This window comes from Nuphar pumila, chromosome 10, assembly GCF_984573655.1.
Source record: "Nuphar pumila chromosome 10, dmNupPumi1.hap1.1, whole genome shotgun sequence".
Classification (NCBI taxonomy): domain Eukaryota; kingdom Viridiplantae; phylum Streptophyta; class Magnoliopsida; order Nymphaeales; family Nymphaeaceae; genus Nuphar; species Nuphar pumila.
The window spans coordinates 90,055,407-90,080,434 of NC_143258.1; the positions used below are offsets into that span (position 1 = coordinate 90,055,407).

Sequence of the window (25,028 nt, forward strand, 5' to 3'; positions counted from 1 at the left end):
TGACAATGTAGAAGTGATATATGCAACCAATGCCTAATCTCGCTTCATCCAGGATATATACTCTAGATTTCTAACATAGGTAATAGAAAGATCTCCTTCACCATTCTTTTCTTCTTGTGGTATGAACTCTGAAGAAACAAGAACAGAACCATCCAGGTGTTCAAAAAGGTCCTGACTTCTTATGAATGGTATGATTTGTCGCTTCCAAGTTAAGAAATTGGAATTGTTCAGTTTTTCAGACACCAGTTGACTAAGAAAGTTTGAGGAAAGGCCAGACAGAGAATGAGGAAATGAGTCCATATTCTATCGAAATCAAGAATAGGAAGAAGTAAGAAATAAGAAAATGGCTTTACGACAAAGACCCAATTTCTATAGAATTCTAATAAAATTTAGAACAGAAACTCAATATCAGAGAATTCTGCTGCCACCGTCCTTTTTTTTTTGCACGATTGGTATGATAAAACCGAGGCAGAAAAACAGAACTACGCAGTAAGAATCTGTTCTGAATTAAAAATTCAAACAAAGGGACACGTTACTTGGAAAGTAACTTGTTTTCTTTCAGAATATGAGAGACTATAGACAAGCAATGTAAAACGGGGAAGAATATAGGGAATCAAGACAGATCTGGGATCAAGGCAAATCTGGGATCACTTCCAGATCTGAATACGATGTGTTGTCAGATTGCAAAAAGACGTGATCCTATTCAAGCTTTGAGATCATGCAAAAAATCAAATGGTTTAAATCCGAGCTTGCATGATTATTTAAGTTGTTAATGTATAAGATCACATGCAGCAATATGACAATACAAAAGCATGAACAGAAAATCAGCAAACAGAGAATCCAAGTTTTGGAAGAGAACGACGTTAGATTTTATAAGAAAAGGGAATATGTTATTTGAATGATTTGATTTGAAGACAAGGGGAATAAAGGAGGAAATCAGAAGAGCAATAAGAAAAGGAGTAAGAAGTTTTACCGGATGGATAAGAAGAAAGAAGAAGATCTAGAAGATAAAGAAGCTTTACCGGATGTTCAGAAGAAGATCATGATCCTTAAGGCTTGATCTGGAGCTCTGATACCATGACTAAAATTGTGGGTTCCTTCTCTCATACACAAGACTGAGCACAAGGTGAGGGGAGAATACGTGAGAGCTGCAGAATCCTCAACAGGAGGTTGCGGTATTGGCTATCCATTAAGTATAAGGTGTTACAATTACTAAGGTACGAAAATACCCATTACACAACAACAGAAATTTACAATATGCCATTAATGAACATGTGCTTAAATATGTAATTAAGTAAACTTGAATTGGGTTTGGATAGGATCCAAACCCAGTCGTGAATGGAGACTTCTTTTCAGTTGGCACTGTGGCCACTGCTGCTAGCTGCGGTGCAGCTAGGGTGTGTGGCTGGTCCCGAAGTGTGTTTGTAGCATGCCCTGGTGTGTTGTGGCTGGCGCGATAGTTGCTACGTCAACTGTTGCACAAGGAAGGAGTCACCGTTGGTACTAGTCGCCTGACGGGGTAATCAACTTCCTACGATTCCTTCGGCGGTCTAGGGCTGGTTGACTTCAGAAGGCCCTTGTTTTCGAGGGAAATGCAAAAAGCGCATATGAGCCCAGTAGAGTGAAAGAAAGCCCGAACAGTGTTGCCATTGCACAGCCAGTGGCTCTACTGTTGTTGCCATGTGCACGCACACCAATAAGGGCTCATCGATGTTGGGGCAATTGACAAGGATTCTCTCGGCAGTCCTTGGCCAACTGATATGTAAAGGGTGGTGTGTTATCAGAATCGGAGTCGCTGATGGTGGAAACTCAGTTGATTGGTCGTAAAACGCGAAGGAATGCATACTCGGTCTACCATGGCATAACAGAGTTGCTGCAATGCAGTGGTGATTGTGTGCAAGCCAAGAGCAAGGAGCTCCGACACTCAGGTTGCCTGCAAAAAATTTCCTGACAAGGTTGTCTAAGATCGATGCGCCACCACAAGGTTGTCGACAGAACTGAAAAGTCAACAGTGATCTTGCCAACGATTTGCAGGAAACCATCAAAATAGATTTTGGTAGTGCTAGCACGCACCGGTGCTTGTGCATCACTGGTGCTCAGGTGACCAAAAGGTGAAGGTCGTGCGATCGTCGATCTGAGCACATGATTGTGAAGCTCCAGTGATGGAGATCACAGATCTGTGATCCGTCGTAGCTAACATGGCCGCAATTGTGCTCAGATGATCAAAATTGTTGTCGACGGTCGGATCAAGGGTGCTGAGTGATTCTCAGGCTAGATCTAGACGATCAAGCCGAGACCCACGTTTGGATTGATGTAGAAAACATAAATGAAAGGAGATCTAAGATCATATCTCTGATCTAAGGGCTACAACATGTGAATTATGTGCAATAGGAGAAAGATTGGAGAACGAGGACTCACTGATCGCACAGTAGGGCCCCCGTCGGTTGAAAAGTTGTCGGACTCCTCGTTGCACAGCTGCTCCACACCAGGATCTGCTTTGCTGCTACAGGTTACTAAAGGTGTGAATTGTGAAGACTAGATTTTTAGCTATTGTATCTCAACATGAAGAGCCTTGATCATTAAATCAGGCCTCAAAAATCCAACAAATGGAGTGAAGCTATAAATGAAGAAATGCAGACTTTATATGAATGTAGAAAATGGAATGTTGTAAAAAAGGCCTACAGAAAAAAATGTAGTTGGATCAAAATGGGTCTTTAAAATAAAATATAAACCAGATGGTAGCATAGAGAGATACAAGGCAAAACTGGTTGCAAAGGGTTTTACTCAAAAATATGAGTTGGACTATGAAGAGACATTCAGTCCAGTAGTGAAGATGGGAACTATCAAAGTTGTTTTTTCTCTAGCAGTGGATCATGGTTGGTATTTAAGTCAACTAGATATTAAAAATGCATTTTTCCATGAAGACCTCAAGAGAAGGTGTATATGGAGCAGCCGCAAGGGTATAATGAGAAAGATCCAACCAGCTATGTGTATAGATTGAACAAAACTATATATAGGCTAAAAGAGGCTTCTCGATCATGGTTTGAGAGTTTTTCTCTTAAAATTCAACAGCATAATTTTCACATATCTCATTTGAATCATTCTTTATGCATCTACAAAGGTGATAAATAGATTACTCATTTATGTTGATGATATCATAGTTGCAGGAAATTTCAAAGAACATATTAATGTTGTCAAGAGTGTGCTAAATAGTAGATTCAAAATGAAAGACTTGGGAGATCTCAAATATTTTTTGGGTGTTAAAGTTGATTGAAGAAAAGACTCATTAGTGTTGACATAGCATAAGTATAATATTGATTTCCCCAACCGGGCTGGAATAAAAGATTGCAAACCAATATTTACTCCAAGTGTCTTGCAGCAAAAACTTGGGCGTGATGAAGAGACATTTTTTATGATCTTACAAGGTATAGGAGTATTGTGAGTATGCTCTAATATCTCACTTTTACTCATTCGGATATTGTTTATGCAATCAATCAAGTTTTTCAGTTTATGCATTGCCCTCGTATGAATCATGTTAAGGCTGTCAAAAGAATCCTTAGATATTTGAAAGGCACTCGTGGTGATGGGCTTTGTTATTGGAGAAATGATAATGATAAAGGTGTTTTAACAGTTATGAGCTTTTTAGATGTTGATTAGGCAAGGGATCCAGATGAAAGAAGGTATGTCTCCGGGTATTGTGTTTTTATTAGAAAGAACCCGGTTTCATGGAGCAGTAAAAACCAAAAGGCAGTGGCTCAATCAAGTACTAAAGTTGAATACAGGTTAATGGTGGCATCATCATCTAAAATCTATATCAGCTGGGTATGGGTATGGGTATGGGTATGGGTATGGGTGCGGGTGCGGGTGCGGGTGCGGGTGCGGGTGCGGGTGCGGGTGCGAGTGCGAGTGCGAGTGCGAGTGCGAGTGCAGGTACGACACAGCAATTCCAAAAAATATGGGTATGGGGACACGGCTATAAATGTATCAAATATCACATAAATACAAAAAAATCAAAATAAATTGAATATAATCTAAAATATATTTTATATACTGAAAATATAATTATAAATTATAAATTGAATACAAACTTGTATGTACAGAGGGTAAAGTAGCGTGTTCGGGTGTCGACGCATGTCGACACGGGGATACAAGTGTCGACCCCAGTACAGAGGGTAAAATGGAGTGTCCGGGTATCATAGTCTGAAATCATTTGGATTAAATATCTATTATCTGATTTATATCAACAAATGTCAAGTTCTATCTTGTTTTATGATAATCAAAGTGAGACCAAAATATCTCTCAATCATTCAGCATGGTAGAATGAAGCATATAGAGATAGATCAGCACTTTATTAGAAGCAAAATTGAAAGTGAGGAGATTTCTACTCAATTTGTTGGGACTCAGGATCAAGTTGCAGATTTGTTTACAAAAGGATTAACTAAGGAAACATTTTGGTACTTGAAGAGCAAGTTGTTTATGGTTCTTACCATGCACAACTTGAAGGAGGGTATTAATACGTGATCTATTGGGGTCTAGATCCATATTTGAATCCAGATCCAAAAAAAATTTGATGTCCCAGTCTGACGTCAGCAGCATATGATGTCTTTTCATGATTAAGTTGTATTGTGTTCAGCTTGACCATATTACCCTTCTTATTTGTATTGTTTCTTGTATATTAATTAGGAATATTTTTGTCATGTAAAATACTTATTGATTTAAAAGTAACCCACGACCCTAATGAGAGGTGAGGAGAATTGTCTGTTGTATCTCTTCTCTTCTTCCTCTCTCTTCTTTTCTACATGTTTTCTGGTGCAGATCTTATACAAAGTACCTACCCTGACCTCCATGAGCAACACTATAAACAAATCAGATAGAAAGATAGTTAGGAACATATCAAATACAACTTATGTATGTCAGACAAGATTGAAGAGTGCTGACTGGATTCAAAATGAGATGGTCTTCATTTAGAAATTTAACCTAGAAAGGTATGAAAGTCTATTATCCTACATGAAAATCTTGAAACCAAGGTCCAGTCAAGAGTAATAATTAGAAGCAAATATTGAGCATTCACCCACCAACTTTGGAATTATTCCTTCTTCAACCATGATGCCATGATTGCACTGACTCAAGGCCAAGTTTGCCAGTACTCCTCCTGATGCTTCTTTTACCTTGATGTCTTCATCATCAAGACATTTGATAAGAGCAGGCAAAAGAACAGAGTTTGATATCTTCACTCTAAGCTGCTCATCAACAGATAAGTTCCACAAAGTACAGATACTTTGTTCCTTCACCTGCAGAAATAAATGAAGAGATGTTAACCACAAAATGTAACATTTTATATATACATATATATATATACACATATATATATATACATATATATATACATATATATACATATATATGTATATATATATGTATATGTATATATATGTATGTATATATGTATATATATGTATATATACATATATATGTATATATATATATGTATATATATATGCATGCATGTTGCATGTATATAAGTGAGAACTCGTGTACCTCGACAGACACAACAGATCTACTCAATAGACCAGCTATTTCTTCAATGGCTCCTCCTTCTGATACTGAAGTGTGGTACAAGTTGACGGTTGAAATGCAGCGCAAGAGGCCTGCAGCTGCTTCACTCGTGGTTTTAGACTCTGACTTCAGAAGGCTAACTGCAAGGTTAATGCAACCAAGAAATTTCATGATCTCATCAATGCATTCCTTTCCACCCAATGAGTATTTCCAAAGTGCATTTATAGCTTGTTCCCTGTCAAGAGGATCATTGTCTAGCCCAAGCATCCGAACAAACAATCCCACATACCCATCTTCCATACGACTATGTCTACTGTTTGATGAATCTGTATCCTGAAACATAATGACATTTATTCTGTAAAACTTTTAAGTGATAGATGACAATGGAGCAGCCCTTCCAAATAGGTCATATGTATATAATGCCTTAAACTAAGAAGGTTATTTGGTCTAACAGTTAATTGCCACAACATGATGGTAAAACCATATCCCAAGAACTTCATTTCTTATAAGAAAAAACTGGCTTAAGATATTGCAGTTCTCAGGCTACTTTGAAAGTTGCAACATTTTCCTTTGATTTTCTTTTCTTATTTTGGGTCTCAGAATCTGCAGGTTGGGCCAGAAAACCCATCCTGTACACTGTGGGTTCTTGATTAAAATGTCTCTTGAGATGAGGAACACCATCTTTGTTTTTTATTCTTAACAGGCAGCAAGTCTGGGTCAAGAATGAAAGCATTTAGTTTACGTCTTAAAGAAGCATTTATATAGAGAAGAATACAGAAAGAGACAATGGACAGCATAAATAGGATACCTTTCTCAAACATTTTCATTTCAACTAGTAATTCATCAAATGTTCATAAAACTTATGCTTGAAGACCATCACCATCCCAGATCAAAATTGCTTATTACGGAATACAACTTTTTGTGATTAATCATAATAGCTTGACTCCACTCCCATGTTATAAAACCATCTTTCATTACCATCTCGACAAAAAAGGATATAAAAAGGCCATACCCAGTGTGGACCCTAAACCTAGACCTAGTATTGCAGTTACTTGGTCTAGAACACGATCTCAGTCAGCAGATTAAAGAAGAATTGCTTTTGGGCTTCTAGCGCTATTAGACAATGCAGGCTTCTTTCTCATCTGAGTGTCACCTTCGTTCTAGAACATATTATCCTTATTAATTAAAGGCACATAGCTGCAATGTAACAGGACATATCCGTACAATCAATACATTGATAACATCATGGTGCAGCCCCTCACCTATGTCACATGGATAAGGAAGCGGGAACAGGATACAAAGCAGATACTCTTGGTATGACATGGTAGTTCTCAAAAAATAGGGTAGGACATAGCCTTACACACACATGCACATATATATAGATATAGAGGAATGGGTAGGTGCCTGATGCTTTTTGCGCCTACCACGTGCCTACCGAGCTTGGATAGAGGTTTTCAGGTTGTTTTTCAAAAATCTGACCCTACAGATGTGTTCTACATTATCAATTTGCTAAAAAATCAAACTTGGATTGCGTTTTTTTGAGAAAAAATATTATTTTTGAAGAAATGAATATTTTTTAAAATTGTAGACCACTGAATTTTTAATCTTATAAAAACCAAACTTGGTGTTGGAATCGGACGATCCAAAAGTCGATTCCCACAAAATCAAGCATGTAGATCACATCTCTATGGTCGGATTTAAAAAAAATAGAAACAATCTTTTCAAAGCTCGGTAGGCACGCAGTAGGGACAAAAAGCGTTAGGCACCTACCCATTCCTCTCTCTCTCTCTCTCTCTCTCTCTCTCTCTCTCTCTCTCTCTCTCTCTCTCTCTCTATATATATATATATATATATATATATATATATATATATATGAGTAATGCGCTGGTTCTGCACACTTTCTCGTTCCGCCCCGTTCTGCACAAAATCGCATTTTTTGTATTTTTTCACATCTAACACCATAGATGTGATCTATAGGTTTTGTTTAGAGGGAACCAGCTTTTGGATCACTGGAATCTGACATGTACACAGGTTTTTCCGGTGATCCAAAATCAATGGCTATGAAGGTACCAAATTTCCCAGCTCATAAAATCATGTTTTTTCGTCGAAAAAACATGATCCAAGAGTCGATTCCCACTAAATCGAACATCATAAACACATCTAACAGTTCAGATCTATCATAAACACTTCAAAACTATGGGGCAGAACGAGAAATGGGGCCTAATATGTTCAGTTCTCAAAAATTATTAAGGCTCTCTCTCTCTCTCTCTCTCTCTCTCTATATATATATATATATATATATATATATATATATATATATATATACATATATATATATATATAATATTTCTCCAACCTCCTTTTGATCATCCAAGACACTAGAGGATATAAATTATTTGGAAGTACACTTAAGATGATGGGGAATTAGAATAGCACGGTCCTAATCCAATGCACAACTTGAAAGATATTGGATAAGAAGTGCCAGTAAGCAGGTTTTGATGGAGGCTTAGTTTATCAGAAAATTTCCATAGATGTTGAGGAACACACGGCTTAAAGGGTGAGAACCATCAAGTTGATTGAATCAATAAGGATTTGATGGATTCTAAGTTTACTTGCTGGAGAGACAATACAATTTATGACAAACATGTCCTATGTCGCCTTCACCAAAAGTACTCTACATAGTATGTAGCAAACCATTCAACAGATGATGACAGATATAGTTGTAGATTAATATTGCATCTGCATCTCCTCTTTGGCTTACAGCATGCAATGATGATCATTTGACGAGTTCTCTAGATGATAGTTAGCCAACAACAGAATGATCTTGGTGAACTCGTATATTTTGAAATCATCTCTTTCCCAAGCATTTATCTTGAGAAAAATCAGCACCAGCCAAACTGGTGCCAATCCAGTTCTCCATGAGTTACAGTCATTGAAGAATATAGTCTGCATTGAGTAGAAGCCTGAACTCGGCCTTGCGTTATTGAATCATACTTCAAGTGTCAGATTGATGAGGTACATGGTAACAGTGCCACAATATCTACAAGTAACAGAGTGATGATAATGTGAAAGCCTTATTTCATGTCCATTAATGCTCTCCTGTTTCTTTTAATTGCAAAATTGCTGGCATCATTCGCATTAATCCGCTGAAGCTTCAATGCACTCTACAGTTAGATTGGCCCTAAGAATTTACATAGAGATTACTGCTACATATCCACAATCCTACAACTGATTGATTCAGATTACCTTGTTATAACTACAAAAAACAGAAACATACAACACATCACAATGATATGCATTGGTCTGCTTATCATTTTTCGAATCCATCCGTAATAGTTACATAGAACCATGAAGCCAAACATATGAGTTCTGACAGAAAAAACAGCCAAGATCGATTTCGGCTTCTGCATATAAATCATCCACCAAAACCCATATCACAAAGCATGAAACCATCCAATACACAGATTTTAATCATACCAACATTACAATCAACGCAGCTCACACTCTTCCAATCTATACACTGAACTAACCTTTAACCCCACCATATTTCTCAATTTTCTCACCAATATAGGAGCAGCCAAAACTTTGAAACGATCAAAATTGATAACAAACAAGGGAGAGGAAGAATCAATACAAAGATTTGGGACACCCAGGAGTAAACAACAAGAGGAATGAATAAGAGAGGCTTTCGAGCTCACAATGGGCGCTGACGCTTGGCTGGCAGCATCAACAGTGGCACCATCATCAGCAAAGGCGTTGCATTGAGTGATCCAAAGGCTACCACCAGCCCAACCACCACCTTGCTTTCTCCTGAGAAGAGAGGAATGAGACGGAGACCAGAGTTTGAGGTTCGTAAGGGCCCTTGGGACCAAAATGGATGAAGGAGAGGTGAATTTTTGGTGGATGAAGAGATGGGGAGGCTTGAAGTAGCCTGCTATGGTCGAGTTAGCCATGGATTTTTTGCTCTCATTAGCACCAGAGTGTGGAGAGAGTGGGTCTAATATGTGAATGGTAGCAATATCCCTCCTGACCCAGATTTTTGGGTTATCGAAGGCTGGGCATTTTTTTTTTCTCTCGAAAAGAAAGGTTGGGCATTTTTTTTCCTATTTTTTCTGTAAAATATTGGTTACACTAGACTGTACCATACCCTCTAGTAGAAATCATGTATTTTTTATATTTTGGGGGCTTTTTAGTGGATCAAGCCCTGTTGATATGACCTAAATGGATTGTTTAGTGAAAAACAAACTACAGATTGTTCTGTTGCATTATGTAAACAAAGTTTCCAAGAGCTTAAAAATCAACATTTCAGAAATACATTATAATTTCATGATTGAAAAAATCAAGCTTCTAAGTCGAAACTACTCCATCCAAAGTGAGTTTCTTTTTTTCAATAGTCAAGGGGAAAATCCCTCCATCATCAGCCATTGGATGGCCTCCGGTTGGTAAAATCTTTCAGGTTCCCCTGCCCACCGGGGAGTAAACCTAGCTTCGACTGTACGGCAAGAGATGCCACTCATGTGTTTCGAACTTGTGACATTTGAATCCGCAAGTCGCCCCTACAAAATGGGCCAAACCCTTGTGGGCCAAAGTGTGTTTCCTAATAAATGAACCACTAACTCATTTATAAGGTCAGATTGATCAAATAAAACTTGCACCTGTGACTAGAGAGTATGGTAGGATAGAGAATAGCCGAATTTTTCCCTTATTTTCCTATTTTTTTCCTTTTATAGTTAACAAAGGGTGCAAACAAATAGTAAATAAATAAATTTGCTGCTATGAATATGAAATGCCATGGACAATGATTGACAGTTCTTAAAACGCACGCATATCTGGCATTTGTACCAAAATGAATGGAGCTTTTGCTATTAACAGAATATGGAGAAATCAGGAGAAAGGATGTCGACGTTTACATATATCTAGTACAAAGAAAAAGTTGCATATTTATTGAATGAGAAATGGGGACACGTTTTTCTTTTTCCCTTTTTTTAATACCAAACATGCTTTGGATTTATATATTTTGATGTGAAAGTGTTTTCTTTTTGCTACATTATTGTATGTTGATTTTTAAATTACTGTAAAAACCTGTCCAAACACTGAATCCGTTGGTTTATCACATAATTTCCACTTTGCATCTGCATGACACCATCGATAGTATGAAAGATAAGCCCTTTTCATGACAAGAAAATATTTGTGAATTTCTATCCCCGGTGAAAAGTTTCAGTTTTCTTCTAAACTTCCAGAGAAATATTTCTAAAAATATTTACTCTATCAATTCCTTATTTATCTAATTGTCGCTTAAACAAGAGAAAAAAACAAATTAATTTGCAGCCTAAACATTTGAAGGGATCAGTAGGTTCTTGCAACAAGAGTAGAAAAAATCTCCATTTCCTAAATCACTTCTTTAATTTTCCTTCCTAATCATCTCTACCAGTTCATTCTAAATACCTCTTCATGAACAGTCTTAATGTGCATGGTCTGATTAGATGTTAACATCAAGAAGTTTTTTATGCTTGAGAAACTTTGGAACCAACAAAAGCATTATTAATAGGTTAGAAGAGATACATATTAGGAGTCATACACATTAACAGCCAAAAAAGGTATCTGGTAAGGGTGCACAACGAGCCAAGCAAGCTCAGGCTTGGCTCGAACTTGGCCCATTAGGTAAATGGGCCAAACTTGAGCAGAGGCTCAGGTTTGTTTGTGTATACGAGCTGAACTTGATCAATTCCCATCGAGGTCAGTTAATCTCAATAAGCTTGTTTAGGGTCATAAAAGTTGTTTATATATAACTCTTGTTACATAATAATTCGAAAAAAGAAGCACCACCCGGTGGCACGTTTGAAACCCCCGCCCCGCCCCGACCCTAGCTTTTTTTTGCTCATTGAATTTTAAATGCTCAAGACAACTACCTGAGCTGAGCCCAGCTAGCCTGGCTTCAGTTCGAGCTGAGCTTGAATGACAATTTTCAAGCTTGGCTGTATACTCCATTTTAAGTCGGGCATTCATTTGCCCATGTGGCCAGCAGGGTGGTTGTGAGGGTGCGAAGCTGCCGGATCAAACTCCGCTGTTGCACATGTGCCCGAAGCTTTCAAAGGTGGGCCACATAAGGCATGGTGGTGGAGCCCCAGCCGGGATTTTCCTTGCTCCGGCGAGGGTTCCTAGTTATAAAAAAACAAATCATTTTGTTTTCTTGAATCTCTCTACTCAAAGGCTCCCGTGGGGTTAACCTTTTTCAATTGCTTCTATTCTGCAACTTTACAGGCGACAGGAAAAAGATTGCTGCAACTATTTGGCGACTGACCTCGAATCATGTTCCTACAGTTTTGTCTAACGACATGGTCGGGTCACAGAGTAGCTTTGGTTTTTAATAGAGAAAAAGACTGCCAATGAACCAGGTGGTATAGATAGTTGCAACGATCTTTTGCTGAAACCTGTGAAGTTGTAGCGTTCATTTTCCAAGTACTCCAACAAGCTTCTGTTTTGAAACTTTTGATACCTCTTGGTATTGCACAGATGACGGATACACAATGTTCGATCGACTCTCAACACATTTTCCACAGTTCAGCTTACAGGCACTCTTAGCTATCAGCAGTTGGAAGGAGCACCAGATTTCCAAAGGGGAAAAACTTTACAAGGATACTTCTTCCCCAACTCAACCCACCATAACAAGATGATTTGTCGGTCAAACTGCATAGCCACACGATTGACGATTTAACCACAATCTAAGCACAAGCTAACGTGGTGGGGGGGCTCATGTCAGACTCTCAAGGACCTGACCAGGCTTGGCCAGGTTCTCATCCGGCTCAAACCTATACATTTAGTCCAGGGCCCCAAACAACTTTCTCCATTCATGTATGCTAGCAGGGTCAGCTGGGGCCTGATCAGACCAAGACCTTTGGACTTGACCAGCCTGCCCCATTCTGGGGCACATATATCTGAAAGACCACTGGGGCACATGTTAGGCACCTCATAATCCAAAACTGAAATTATAACACATCATCAAGTTGAAATCATCAAATTGTACACATACATAATGTAAACTGAGTATAATGCACTTAGCATTCAACCTTCCCAACTGATGAACATCAAAATATCCGATTTCTTTACTCATAGCAAATTACAGAAGGAAAAGGGAAAACTGCATGTTAGTCTCAGGGACCAAAAATTCTCACCCTCTGCCCAAACCCCCATATTTGCAAAACCCAAATGAAGCCAACCAGAAAAAAAAACAAAAAAAAAACTGATTTTATCAGCAACTATGGCATTGCATGAAGTTGATCCTGGTTTCTACCAAGAGAATGCCTGATTTAGACTTGCATCTTCTCCATGCCTGTTACACAAGGATAGAAGGAGGAACACAGAAAAGGAAAACTGATTGCCTACACTGACAGCATGCAGCCATCTTTAAAATGTGCCACTACCTGCTACCTCAATGAAACTCACACAGATCTTGGGGAACCAAACAGAACTGAAAGTTTCTTCCAGTCCCATGAATCTGAATTCGTTGAAGCAACAGCATAAACGGCAACCCCAATTGTAAGGATTAATATACCAGTCCTCATGCAACCGCCACGGCGTGTAAGCTTTCCCAGTAAAACTCTGCAAAGCTTGTCTGCAAATCTAATGGAAGATAAACGGTCTGCATCTGACTCCGCCCCATTCAAGGCTTGCTCATTCTGTCCCAGAAACCAAGTCAATTTTTGTATCTGGTAGAAAACCAAATGTGGCAGGAGCATGTAGGGAGGATGCACCGTTTCACTTACCTTAAGTCTGAAATTTGTAAGGGTCTGTCTCAGGTTATCAAATGGAGAGAATTTGGCAGAGTGTTCCTTCCATTCTTCAGAGAGTTTTGTAAGAACAACTGCACTGGCTTCAATTTGTTCAAGGTATACTTTTTCCTGTTAACAATTTGAAGTAAATCATGTTGTGATTGCACACCCTAGGGAGTGCAATATATCAGAGACAAAGAAAATGCTCAAAACACAAACCCAATGCTTGTAACAATCAGAACTCTGAGTTAGACACCAAATGAATGTCCCAGCAGCTTCTCGCGATAGTTCTGGATTGTCTGCAAAATAAGTGGTGGATGCAAATCAACTTCCTTTTGATCTGGCAGCTTTAAAACTTCAATTCACATCTAGTTAGTAGAAGGAATCTTTGTTAATGCTAATGAGAGTGCCATTTGAAACTGGATTGCCTCACCACAGAAATGGCATGATTGTTGCTCATTAATGTTGGAAGAAGAGTCGGTTGATACAAGAATATCAAAATAAGATTGATTCCTACAAGCTACTCAAAAGAGCAACACATTCTCTATATTAACGAATAATCCAGGTAGTTGACTTAATTGACACCATCAAAGACCCTAAGACATCCTTTATCTTTTAGGAATTGCAGTGAGTCAGTTGATAGCCAAATTCTTTATGACAAATTCACAACATCCCACAGAAAAGGGCATACTTTACAGTTCCAACCTACTTTTATTAATTGCAGAGAGAGTGATAGGGAAGAGTTGTGCTGCTACTTGTTTCATTGCTTTGCTTCCAGGGGAACCTGCAAGAGCCAGCTCCTTCAGGAATGGATATACAACTTCAAACCTTTCAGTTGCCTGTAGAATGTAAACAATTAGCGGTAATTACTTGAAAAAAAATGGCTCAAAATGCCTGATCAATGACCAAGAAACAAATGGAAGGATATGCAGAAGGTGGTGACCTTGATTCGGGCTGAAGTAGTAGGGAATGTAGCTTGCATCAATAAATCAAGCGCAGAGGGTGGTACCAGACGTTCTCCCTTTCTCACAGCACCATTCAGTAAAATGGGCCTTGCTTTGGGGCTTGACAAGATTCTGTAAACAATTATGTTTCAGAAACGATGATATTGATAAAGCACTTGGATGTGAAATTGAATGGCACCAACCTTTCTAACAATTGCAAAACCAGGTCTCTTGATTGGGGGTTGCTTGATTTGCCTGCAGCCATAGGTAATGCAATTTGAACCCACGAGGACATCCCAACAATAAGGTCTCCTTGACATGCCTAGAAAATAAAGAAAATATCAATGTTAAGTTTATATCCAGTTCCATGTCCATGCATAAAAGTCCGAAAGCGATAGTTCAGAAATAATCTTTACCTGCACTATAGCCCATACTAAGACAGGAAGTTTATCTTGACCCTGATACTTTGAACCAGTTTTCAGTGTTTGAGTTAGGTTGAATAATGCTTCAGGTCTTCGCCTCAGCACCATAGCCAGAACAAGAAAGATGGCCACCTGCAGTTATAATAGGAAGCCCTTAAAATGGCATACAAACAATTGCCAGAAATTTTGTTGGTACACTGTGATCACAGAATGAACAAAAATCTTAGCCAAAAGAGAAAAGACGAGTATCAGAAAACCCTAATAGCTGCAACAATCACAACAAATGTCAGGACCGTATGCATGACTCAGAATCGAGAGCCCTGCCCCTACTTTCTCAATACCAGAAAGGAAACAGGAAAACAAAAAAACATCATCATTTGGTTCACTGTAACACTATAATTGCTAACCATTATTCCTGGCGAAAAGAAAAAAAGCAAAAGAAAAAAAATCCAGTTGTAAAATAAATATTCATTATCTGTATTTTGGGATTCTAAGCATGGGTTTAAACTCAAGGCATTCAATAAGCACTTTCTACCATTTCAAACACCAGGCTACCATAAGGACAAACCTTAGGTGCACCACCACCTACAGCATCTTCTGACTGTATGGAACATAGTTGTACTCTAAAAAATGCTCGCAATATATCACCTTCCTGACTTCTATTAAGTAATTTATCAGACGTTCTCTAGATTACAAAAGCAGGCTAGTCCAAAAGGAGATGTAAATATCAAGAGATTAAGATACATGTACTTTTCATAAGAGGGAGTTCATTACTCTATTTAACATATAATAGTTCAGTCACAAGGTATCAGGGCCCTTCATTGATAGGCTTGAGAAGCAGAGCACCAACACTTGAACCACTGACCAGAGGCCCATGTATGAATTATCACGCATGAGTTCACAACTTCAAGAAAACCATTGGCACATTAAAGCCAGTTTTATATTATGCTAATGTGTTGCAAGTTGTAACAACATATAAATTTCAAGAAGAAACAACTCATCAGTGCAAGGAGGTTTGAGCATCAGAAAATTTATAGCTCTTAAATGATGATGGCTATACATATTTCTATTAAAGTCTGCCATTATGCCATGTCTGCATGCTTTCACAAACATAACAACAGCAGCAACCAAGCAGGCTGATCATATCTCAGAAGCAGAGGAATCGAGCAAATTTTTTCATGAGCTCCAACACCATGCTGTGTCAGCATGTGATTGTATAGTTGTAAACATTATGTGTGCAATCAACGGATTCACATATTTTATGAACAACTTATTTCTCAATCGTGCAATCAATGAATTCACATACTTTATGAACAACTTATGTTTGCAGTTTTGTCCTACTGCTATACACATACACACACGATGATATATTGGTTAGGAGATAGAACAAGGAAAAATATTGTAGGATAATGTAATAGAACCATTTAAACATTAGCAAATGTTTCTCACACACATACTAGATACACTTCTAATCTTTCTTCCAACATTTTTCCCTATTGTTTACAGATTTCCATATCACCATAAGGTCTAGAACAACCCCTAAAATGCACAACCAAGATGATCACGTAAGACTCCTGGAAATCTTCAGAATAGCCGAAAAGACAACAAATCCTAGAAACATTGGGAGCACTGGGAGAAAGTGTGCATTCTCAATAATCGCAAAAAGAAGCATTTGACAGAAATGAATAGCAGAATTATCAAACCATCACGCATGTGAGCTTCTAGAAAACAGGCATTCATATGCACAAAGCTATTTCATAATCATTTGGTAAGGTTCCAGTGGTGAACCAATATACCAAAAGAACTAAAAATATTTTAGTTACTGAATGTTCCTGTTTTTCTTTTATTTCTCTATAAGTCATTTTGTTTTAGCTAGCCAAAGAAAAAAAGAGAATCACTTGTCAGTCTGGAATTTAAACATATTCTTCACACGTAGCTGGATTTATATGAAGTACAGATGACGAGCAATATTACCTGGATTCCTTATTTCTCAATTGTTTTCTTTTGGATTGGGAAGCTAGGGTTAGGCAGACCCCAACCAGAGAACAAGAGACAAATACAATTCATAATGAAACCAAGAAGAATTCTCCAATCCTGATTTCTAGTCTCCACATTATCTAGCACTGTTTATTCGTATATGATGTTAAAATTGGCATCCCAATTCATTTGCTTCCCAAACAGAGGAGTAACTAGCTATTTCTCTTGGTCTTCCTTCTGACTAATCTGAACCTATGTCACCTGGGTATGGGTACGAGTACGGGGTGCGGGTACAGGTGCGGAGGGTACAACACAGCAATTCCAAAAAATGTGGGTATGGGGACATGGCTAAATATATACTGAAAATATATATTATATATCTAAAATATATACTGAAAATATACATTATACATCTAAAATATATATTATATATTGAAAATATAATATATAATAGAATATTATATACGACACGGCAAATGCCGTGTCCAGGTACCAGTACCTGTGTCGACACGTGTCAATGCGGGTACGGCACCCTAAGTGCCGTGTTGTGGTAACATAGATCTGAACTTATCCTTGAGAAAGATATCATTCACTGGAACTAGTGTTAAAAATTCTACATTCCAGTTGACCAATGGAATGCTGCAGAAGATACATAGAGGTGGCACACACTTTGTCCTTCACTGGAAGTGCTATTCACAACCACTGTGACAAATATCGCGAGATTTATGAAAATCTCACAATAATATCGCGAGAAATTGCCTGAAAGTTTAAAACGGCAATTTCTCGTGAGATTTTCAAAATATTGTGAGATTTATGAAAAAGCATAAATACCGTGTTTTAAACGCGATATTTACGTTTTAAACAGCTATTTATAGCGAAAAAAAATCCTATATTTTTATTTTTAAATAATTTTTATTAATATTTTCTTATAAAAACTATTTTTTATATTTTTTAATTAATTTTTTATTGCTGAGATTTTGCCAAAAAATGTGAGATTTATTGAATTTTTTCAATTTCTTGCGAGTTTTTGAAAAATGAGAAATTGCCGATAAAAACTTTTGTCACTATGTTCACAACCATAGCCCAAAAGTTACCAGTTTCTATTTCAATTTCAACCCGTAACCAAGGCAGTCCAGCTCAACATAAACACGTTTGAATAGCTCAAGTTCTCTCTGTTCCAACATATCAATGTCTCTAGTCACCTAGGAACCTGCCACCCATAGAATAGGAGCTGGTGACCATAACTCAGTATCCAGAGAGAAACTGTTGATCATTTCTTTGAAAAACAAAAAGAACATGCATCCATGATTTGCCTGAGTGACACTGTAAACTAGAAAAGGCATGTGCAGTAGACATCTTTGTGTTTTTCTCTTTTCATCAACCATAAAGTTTGATTCAGCTAAAAATTTACTAGTGCATACAGCACAATTTCAAGCACAAGTGGGAGATACTTGATTTAAACAATATGCAAGTTCAAAAACTAAATCCAATAATAGAAGAACAAAGTGAGAGAAATGGCAGTTTTAAATATCCATGCCCATCCTTGCACAGGGAGTCAGACAGTTATAAACCAGGAGGATTAGTGGATTAAACTACTAAAAGTTGCTTATTTCAGTTTATTCTAACATGTAAATCAAAGCAGCACTAAAATGCAACACCTCAAATTAGACATCAATTTTTGAAAAAGAAGAAAAAACTGCAATGCCAACCTTCAGAAAAAGACAAAGTTGCAATGCCAACCAAAAGCCAGGAATTAAAGTATACACATTATGAGAAAAACTGCAGCAGGAAACAGTTAGCTGAAAGATTTCTCAGTCACCTGTGCCTTGGATGATGGCTGTTGAGTGGACTTCTTTGAGCCCTTAATAGTTCCTTGATGGGCTCCAAGGTCAGCAATGATACTATCCAATGCCCACAAAACAAATTCACTAAGAGCCTCAATAGGTCTGTAGCCAATCCATTCAATAGATGTTCTGTATACATCTTCAGAAATGGAACTCACTGGTACCTGAAAAAAAGAAAATAAACAAAAACAAAAACTATCAACAGATATATAGGCATAGATAACTAAACATGTCAGAACACTAAGGCATAATGGATGGTCTACCAAAAAACCAAAAAAAAAAAAAAGAATATGTGCTGTACGCATATGGATTGATCAGATGAAATTCTCTGTTCTGCTGGAAGCTAAGTAGTCAATAAAGCTAGTCGGCGCCTAAGAGCCAGGCCCCTAAAAGGCCTAGTCGGTGCCTACACAGGACTAGTCGGGACCAAAAAACAGAAAAAAGAAAAAATTAAACAATTACAGTAAATTCTTAAAATTAATATAAAATACATATTTAACATAGTTTATGAAGCTAGACAACTAAAACTTAAAAAAAATCATGAATGGATTTAAACAAGTAAAACGTAATTACATTTTTAACATTCAATTTCATCTAAACAATTATTTGTTTAGCTGTATCACCTAGAGACACACTAAAGAATAAAATCATTAAAATAAACATATAAAAAATAAAAATAAGAAAAAAATGCAAAAAAACTTAAATATTTCAAAGAACTCAAAACAAAGCATGATTATAATGTTTTAAATAGTATAAAAACAAATGTAAAATACCAACCTCGGTGCCCCACCCCCAACCTAAGTACGTGCCTAGGCACTCCTAGGCGGTAGACTTGCGTTTTTAACTACATAGGCTGGAAGTGAATCTCACAAAAGTATCTATGCTTCTGAACATTGTTAATTAAGTATCTCTTTGCACCATAATAACTTATCTTGTTTCCTCAGTTCACACAGTTAAAGGATGCGGGTCAACTGTGACGTTTATTAGATAAAGGATTAGTGCAAAAACCTTACGTGCTCGATGATACCCAACTCCAAACTTTGTAAAAAGGATCAGAATTAAAGGGAAAAAAAGGAAATTTGAAAAAAAAAATGAAAGGAAGCTTGGAATGCTGAGCGTAATGCATTAGGGAGCACAAGCAATAACACAATTCAATTCAATTTTATGGATGAGTGGATGCATCAAATCTACAACCCACTATAAGGAGGAAAAAGATCGAAGTTTCTCCCTACAAGCATCGAAAATCCGTACAACAAAAGAAATCATGAATCATGATCATGTTCTAAAACAGCAATCGGCATGAAAGAACCGTAATGAAGTCGCGAATTAGCACGGGAAAATAACTCCGAAAACCAGAAAATGCTACACTCATTGGTTTCATTTATCCACCAGAACTAGAAATTCCCAAGTTCCGCGCGCAGAGATCAACTCACATCCGCGATCTTTGCGACGGGAGATTCCTTGAACATCTTCGTCCACGGGAACTGAGACGCGCTGACCGCAGAGAACGCCCTCGCGTAGTAATCCGCGAACCTCATAAGCTGAATATCCTGTGCATTCTCATACGAACCCTAATTCGAAACAAGAAAACCCCAGAAATAAAAAACAGAAAAATGTCAGCTTTTCAAAATATACTCCTTCAGGAACCAAATTTCCTCGAATCCAAGACTGCGAAACTCACGGATCACAAGCGATCAAACGAAACCGACTCACAAAAGCCACAGATCAAGAACTCGCTCACCGAGACATCCACGAGGAACGCCGAGAGGTCCGCGGCGTCGATCTTGGAGGCGGCCTCGGCGACGGTGACCTTCGGCTTTTTGGGTTTCTTCTGCTTAGGCTTCTTCTCCTCCGCCACGGCCCCGTTCGGCTGCGAATTCTCGGCCTCGCTCTCCTCGTCGGAGCTCCCGCCGCCGGCAGCGGAGGGCTTCGCGAGGAACTCCGCGACGGCATCGACGGCGGCCTTCTGGGCCTCGAGGGCGCGCCTCCGCCGCTCATCGGCGTGCTGTTCCACAGATCGGAAGACGTTCCCGGCCTTGTCGCCGGTGCCGTTCGGGCGGAGCGATTCTCCAGCGGCGGAATTCTCTTGTTTGGATTTCCGCTGGCGTTTGGGGTACACGACCTTCTGCCACCCGTGGCTGTTTTGGGAATTCTCCAGAGTTTCCACGGAATTCGCATAGCTTTCCTCCATGGCGAACGAGAGAGAGAGGCAAAGGGAGGAAGGGGAGCCCTTATGTGCTGCGGTGATCCATTTGCCATATTATTTTACTAAAATAGCCTCGTCTTAATATCTATTTATTATATTGATATTTTTTTTGTTATGGTTTTTTAATGAACCTTTCTTTAATTTTTTATTGGTATTTTTTTTTTGCCTCAACAAAAAAATGTTTTTTAAATGAATTGTTATGAATATCAACTTCAGATTGGATTCATGGATTTGGTTCTGGCTTTTAGGACATGATTGGAAGCGGTAGAATTTTTCTCAGAAAATTCGAATGTCTGTATCATATGAAAACCAGGGGATGCATAGCTGCAGAAAATTTCTCCAATATTTCTTTGCCTCTTTAGATGGCGGAAATTTTCACATAAAAGGCTAGTGAAACCATACAAAAATATGAAATCTTTTCAGATGAAAATTATTCCTTCTGATTGGAATCAACACATAAAGACCCTTGCTGAATTTTCCCACCTAATGCAGATTTTCTCATTTTTCTCCTACACACGAGTGTGGTGTTTGGGAGAATGTTCTTGCATGTTTAACTGTGGGGTAATGGGGTTGGTTTCAAAATATTGGCGTGTTGAACCTTATTCATAATTTATTTGGGTAATAGAGATCATTGTCACAAATATATATTGAAGTATCATAATTTATTGACGGATTAATATGAAATTTAAAAGGTTCTAGTTAGATTTGAGTGTTGGTTGAATTGATGCTTAACTTGGCAAGTTCTTCAAAGACATTGATTGTTTCACTACCATGTCAATTTCCCGCTTTCACTCTTGTTTATAGCAATGGGAAATTTTTTCCCCGAGGAAAATTTGGAAGATAATGAAATTGTTTACCAATCAGAGAGTCAGTGAATGGCTTTATATAGCAAGCATTTTCCCACTTAGGCAAAATTCCAACAAGAGAGGCAAGGAATGGCATTATAGGAAACATTTCCTCACATAAAAATTGAATCATCTTGTCATAAGGAGTTAAGGTTTGAGATCATTACTAAAAGCAAACTTTCCTATAAAAATTCTAATTTTCTCATTGATGAATACATTTCATAATTTTAAAGGAAAAAATGGAAAGGACATTTTGGTAAATAAGTGACCGACAAATGTACATTTTGGGATTAGTGTAGTTGAAGACGTCAAGGCTGACCAGATCCAATAAAGACGAGGATCCACGATGCCCCTTCGTTCTTTTCCCCGCCAACAAAAATAAAATGTTCTTATTTTAGATTCACGGGAATCAATTATCCGGCCTTTTTCCTAATCCGAATCGACTCGGGAATCGGATGACCTCTAGCCGGGTCAAATCAAGACCTGATCGCAGGTACCCAAATTCTTTGGTCCTCTGGAGCGGGCGTCCACAATGACTCGTTCCGAGTTGCTACGTGAATCGGTTGAGTCAGACAAGTCCTAGCTGGTCTGCGGCTAAGCTCTGAGCCTCTGACAATGGGTCCATTCTGAAGCCCACAACCTCACAAGACCGTACCTGACCCACCTAATGGTAATAGCCTAAAAGGGGCTTATCGTTGGGGGGATCCAGATGGAACACTAATAGGTTTTGGATCCTGGACTAATTGGACCTGATCAATGCTTAATCTGACTTAAATATTAAATATTAGGGGTTACAACGGTTTGGATTTGGTTCGAGCCTAGGTAGAACCAGATTTGAACCAGATTTTTGGGTATAGTATCGAGTCCAGACCCGGATCTAACCAGTCTACTATAAGATAAATCATACCCGGATCCGATAAGAACTACATGAACCAGACCCAGAGCATATCCGATAAAATAATATTTTTTTATAATTTTTACATTGAAAATTTTCGGGTCTTAATCGGAACTTGGGTCGGGTATAAAATTTCGTAAACTATACCCGGGTCCATGTATTAATGGACCTTCAAGTCTGGATCTCGGATCTTAATCGGGTATTCTTATTTGTCACCATACCCGGACCTTATAGGGTTTGGTCCGAGTCGGGTCCGGATAAACCAGACCCGTTGATACCCCTATTAAATATGTACACTTTAGGACGAAAAGTACTCGTGCTTTGGACCTCAAAACCCGGATATGCTCAAACTTGGTCGGTTCCGGAGCTGAATAATTGGATCTAACCCATGCATAGCTACCAGGTCCGTGATTAGATGGTTCGTCAAGTCAAAAAAAGGCTCTGGACTTACTAGGGCTGTCAGCAATACAACGTGCTGGTCCCGTGGGTCAAGCAATGTTGTCAGTATCCGTATCGAGCTTGCACCCTTTGGCCAATACCGATACTCAAGTGAATCGTTCTTAACCAGCCAAAAAATAAAAATATATTACATGTCAATCAAAACATGATACGTGATAAAGCTATTAAACTAATATTAAAAATTCAAGTATTTTTTATATTTATTAAAAATAACCGATTCAGAGATGAAGCATATCGATTTTCTACCGATACAGGCTGACCAGCACGGGCAACATTGGGTCACGAGCCAGCGTTGACTGTAAGGTTCTTCTACTGGATCTCACGTCGAGGTCCCGGAACTCGGGTCTGGGTCCAGGTCCAGGTCCAAATGAGCTGGCATAGGCAAACTTAAATGCAACAAAAACGCTTTTGGAATTTTTTTTGTATTTTCATATTCTAAATTTTTTATATATATTAATTATTTACTTAGCATTTCGTGGGAAAATTTTTGTTTTATCAGTTGAGATTTTTCTCCCCAAATGTGTTTGACAAAGAGATTTGTTGACGTTGGTCATTGGACAGTCAGAGCACGAATAACCAATATATAACGGTAAATATCTCGATAAATTCGTGACATGTTCTCAAAGCACCGTTGCCACTGTGGCCCCCACAAACTCTAACCGTTTTGTTTTGTGGGTCCAGCAACACGCATCGCGTTGCCCTTAATAGCAGGACAGCATACGTTATGTACGAGGCCTGGCAGTTTCTTTTCATACCCAAAATTAAAATTAAAAAGGAACTAAATACCGGCGGATGCGCTCCGTCCCACCCCCTCTTCGCGGAACGGTGTTATACAAACAAGAGGAAAAGTTGGGCGGAGGATTGGGGGGGGTGTTATACGCCTACCTCTCTCTCTCTCTCTCTTTTTGCTGAGACAGCCGGGCGGCGACTCCCACTCCTTTTTCTTATTTCTTTTGCTTCTTTTTTGTTCCTCTCTCTTATTAGGGTTTCAAATTAGGGCTTTTGGATTTAAGGTATCGAATTAGGGCTTAACAAATTAGGTTTTGAATTCTTTTGTTTTAATTTTATGGTTTGGATTAAATATAAAAAATAAAAAATTCTTTAATTAGGATTTTTTGTTGGTTTTCTTTGATTAGGGTTTGAATTAGTGTTTTTTATATTTAATTTTATAGTTTCTTTGATTTTATAATTTATATTAGTTTATTTTTCTTGCAGTTTATTTATTTTCAAATAAAAAAAATGATTTCATATTTGGGTCGAAATGACAAAGAATAATGGTTACAAAACATGTTATGTTTCAAATGTTCATTGTTTGATGACTATGTACGGACAACTTGAACAGTCATTGATAATGAGTCGAATTACTTCATTTTGGATCATATGACCCGATCCGTCCATCATTTTACATGTTTTAAGAAGTTTATTATGGTTTTTTACTCGAATATAGATCCAATTATGAAATTATATCTAAAACCATGATTTTTTTTACCTTGAGTATGGATTTGGAATTGGATTTTTGCCTCGAATATAGATTTTTGCTCTAAATATGGATCTTAAATTGGATTTTTGCCCTGAATATCAATTTTTTTCCTTGAATATGGATCTCGAACCGGATATTTGACCCAAATATGGATTTTTGCCTCAAATATGGATCTCAAATTGGATTTTTGTCAATATATTTTTTTTTGTTTGAAAGGCAAGCTGGGGTTAGGCAGACCCCTACCAGATATCTCTTAAGTTGCATGTGGCAGAGAGATTCGAACCTGGGCCTTCAGCTTGGCACAGGACCCCGCTTACCACATGGGATACCACCTCGGTTTTTGTCGATATTTTCTTATAAAAACAAGATTTGTACCAAAACCAACAGGGCTGCACTGTATAAGTTAAACCTAACCACATCAGTTTTTGAAGACTCGGTTGGGCAATGTAATCTAGATTGTAGATTGCTCAAATTCCAGTCATCAAAAGCGAAAAATGTGTCACTATCTTCATGTAAATGAAAATGCTAATTGTGCATGCACATGCACGCGAGCACACACACAGATAGCAAATAAAACCATCACAGCCAACCTCCACCACCATAAACCACATACATGAAGTTGGTGTTGTGT

At 38.2% G+C, this 25,028-nt stretch overlaps 2 protein-coding genes across 3 annotated transcripts in view; both read right to left on the minus strand.

Annotated features, from left to right (window-relative positions):
* LOC149827291 (ARM repeat superfamily protein) overlaps nt 1–9,566 on the minus strand; it is a 34,016-nt gene extending 24,450 nt beyond the window's left edge. For both annotated transcript variants that reach the window (XM_090019258.1, XM_090019257.1), the window contains exons 1-3: nt 9,255–9,566; nt 5,539–5,889; nt 5,076–5,291 (exon numbers count right to left, since the gene is read on the minus strand). In XM_090019258.1, coding sequence (XP_089875384.1) covers nt 5,076–5,291; nt 5,539–5,889; nt 9,255–9,509 — 822 coding nt within the window. In that variant the 5' untranslated portion in view covers nt 9,510–9,566. The remainder of the gene's footprint in view (nt 1–5,075; nt 5,292–5,538; nt 5,890–9,254) is intronic.
* A 2,994-nt stretch (nt 9,567–12,560) lies between these two features.
* Nucleotides 12,561–20,713, minus strand: LOC149827292 (uncharacterized). The gene is made up of 10 exons (XM_090020284.1): nt 20,254–20,713; nt 19,946–20,083; nt 18,488–18,676; nt 14,686–14,823; nt 14,473–14,591; nt 14,269–14,401; nt 14,035–14,164; nt 13,545–13,624; nt 13,320–13,454; nt 12,561–13,232 (listed from the first exon to the last, which is right to left on the minus strand). Exons 1-10 carry the CDS (start codon nt 20,701–20,703, stop codon nt 12,996–12,998), a joined length of 1,749 nt encoding a protein of 582 aa, XP_089876410.1. The 5' UTR covers nt 20,704–20,713; the 3' UTR covers nt 12,561–12,995.
* Between the last annotated feature and the right edge of the window lie 4,315 nt (nt 20,714–25,028).

Excerpts from the sequence above, each read along its gene's own strand:
- LOC149827292 (XM_090020284.1), bottom strand. The coding sequence starts at position 20,703 with ATGGAGGAAAGCTATGCGAATTCCGTGGAAACTCTGGAGAATTCCCAA. Across the intron at positions 14,824-18,487 it reads AGCCATCATCCAAGGCACAG|GTGGCCATCTTTCTTGTTCT; the intron begins GTGACTGAGAAA and ends TTATAACTGCAG. Across the intron at positions 14,592-14,685 it reads TAGTATGGGCTATAGTGCAG|GCATGTCAAGGAGACCTTAT; the intron begins GTAAAGATTATT and ends TTTATTTTCTAG.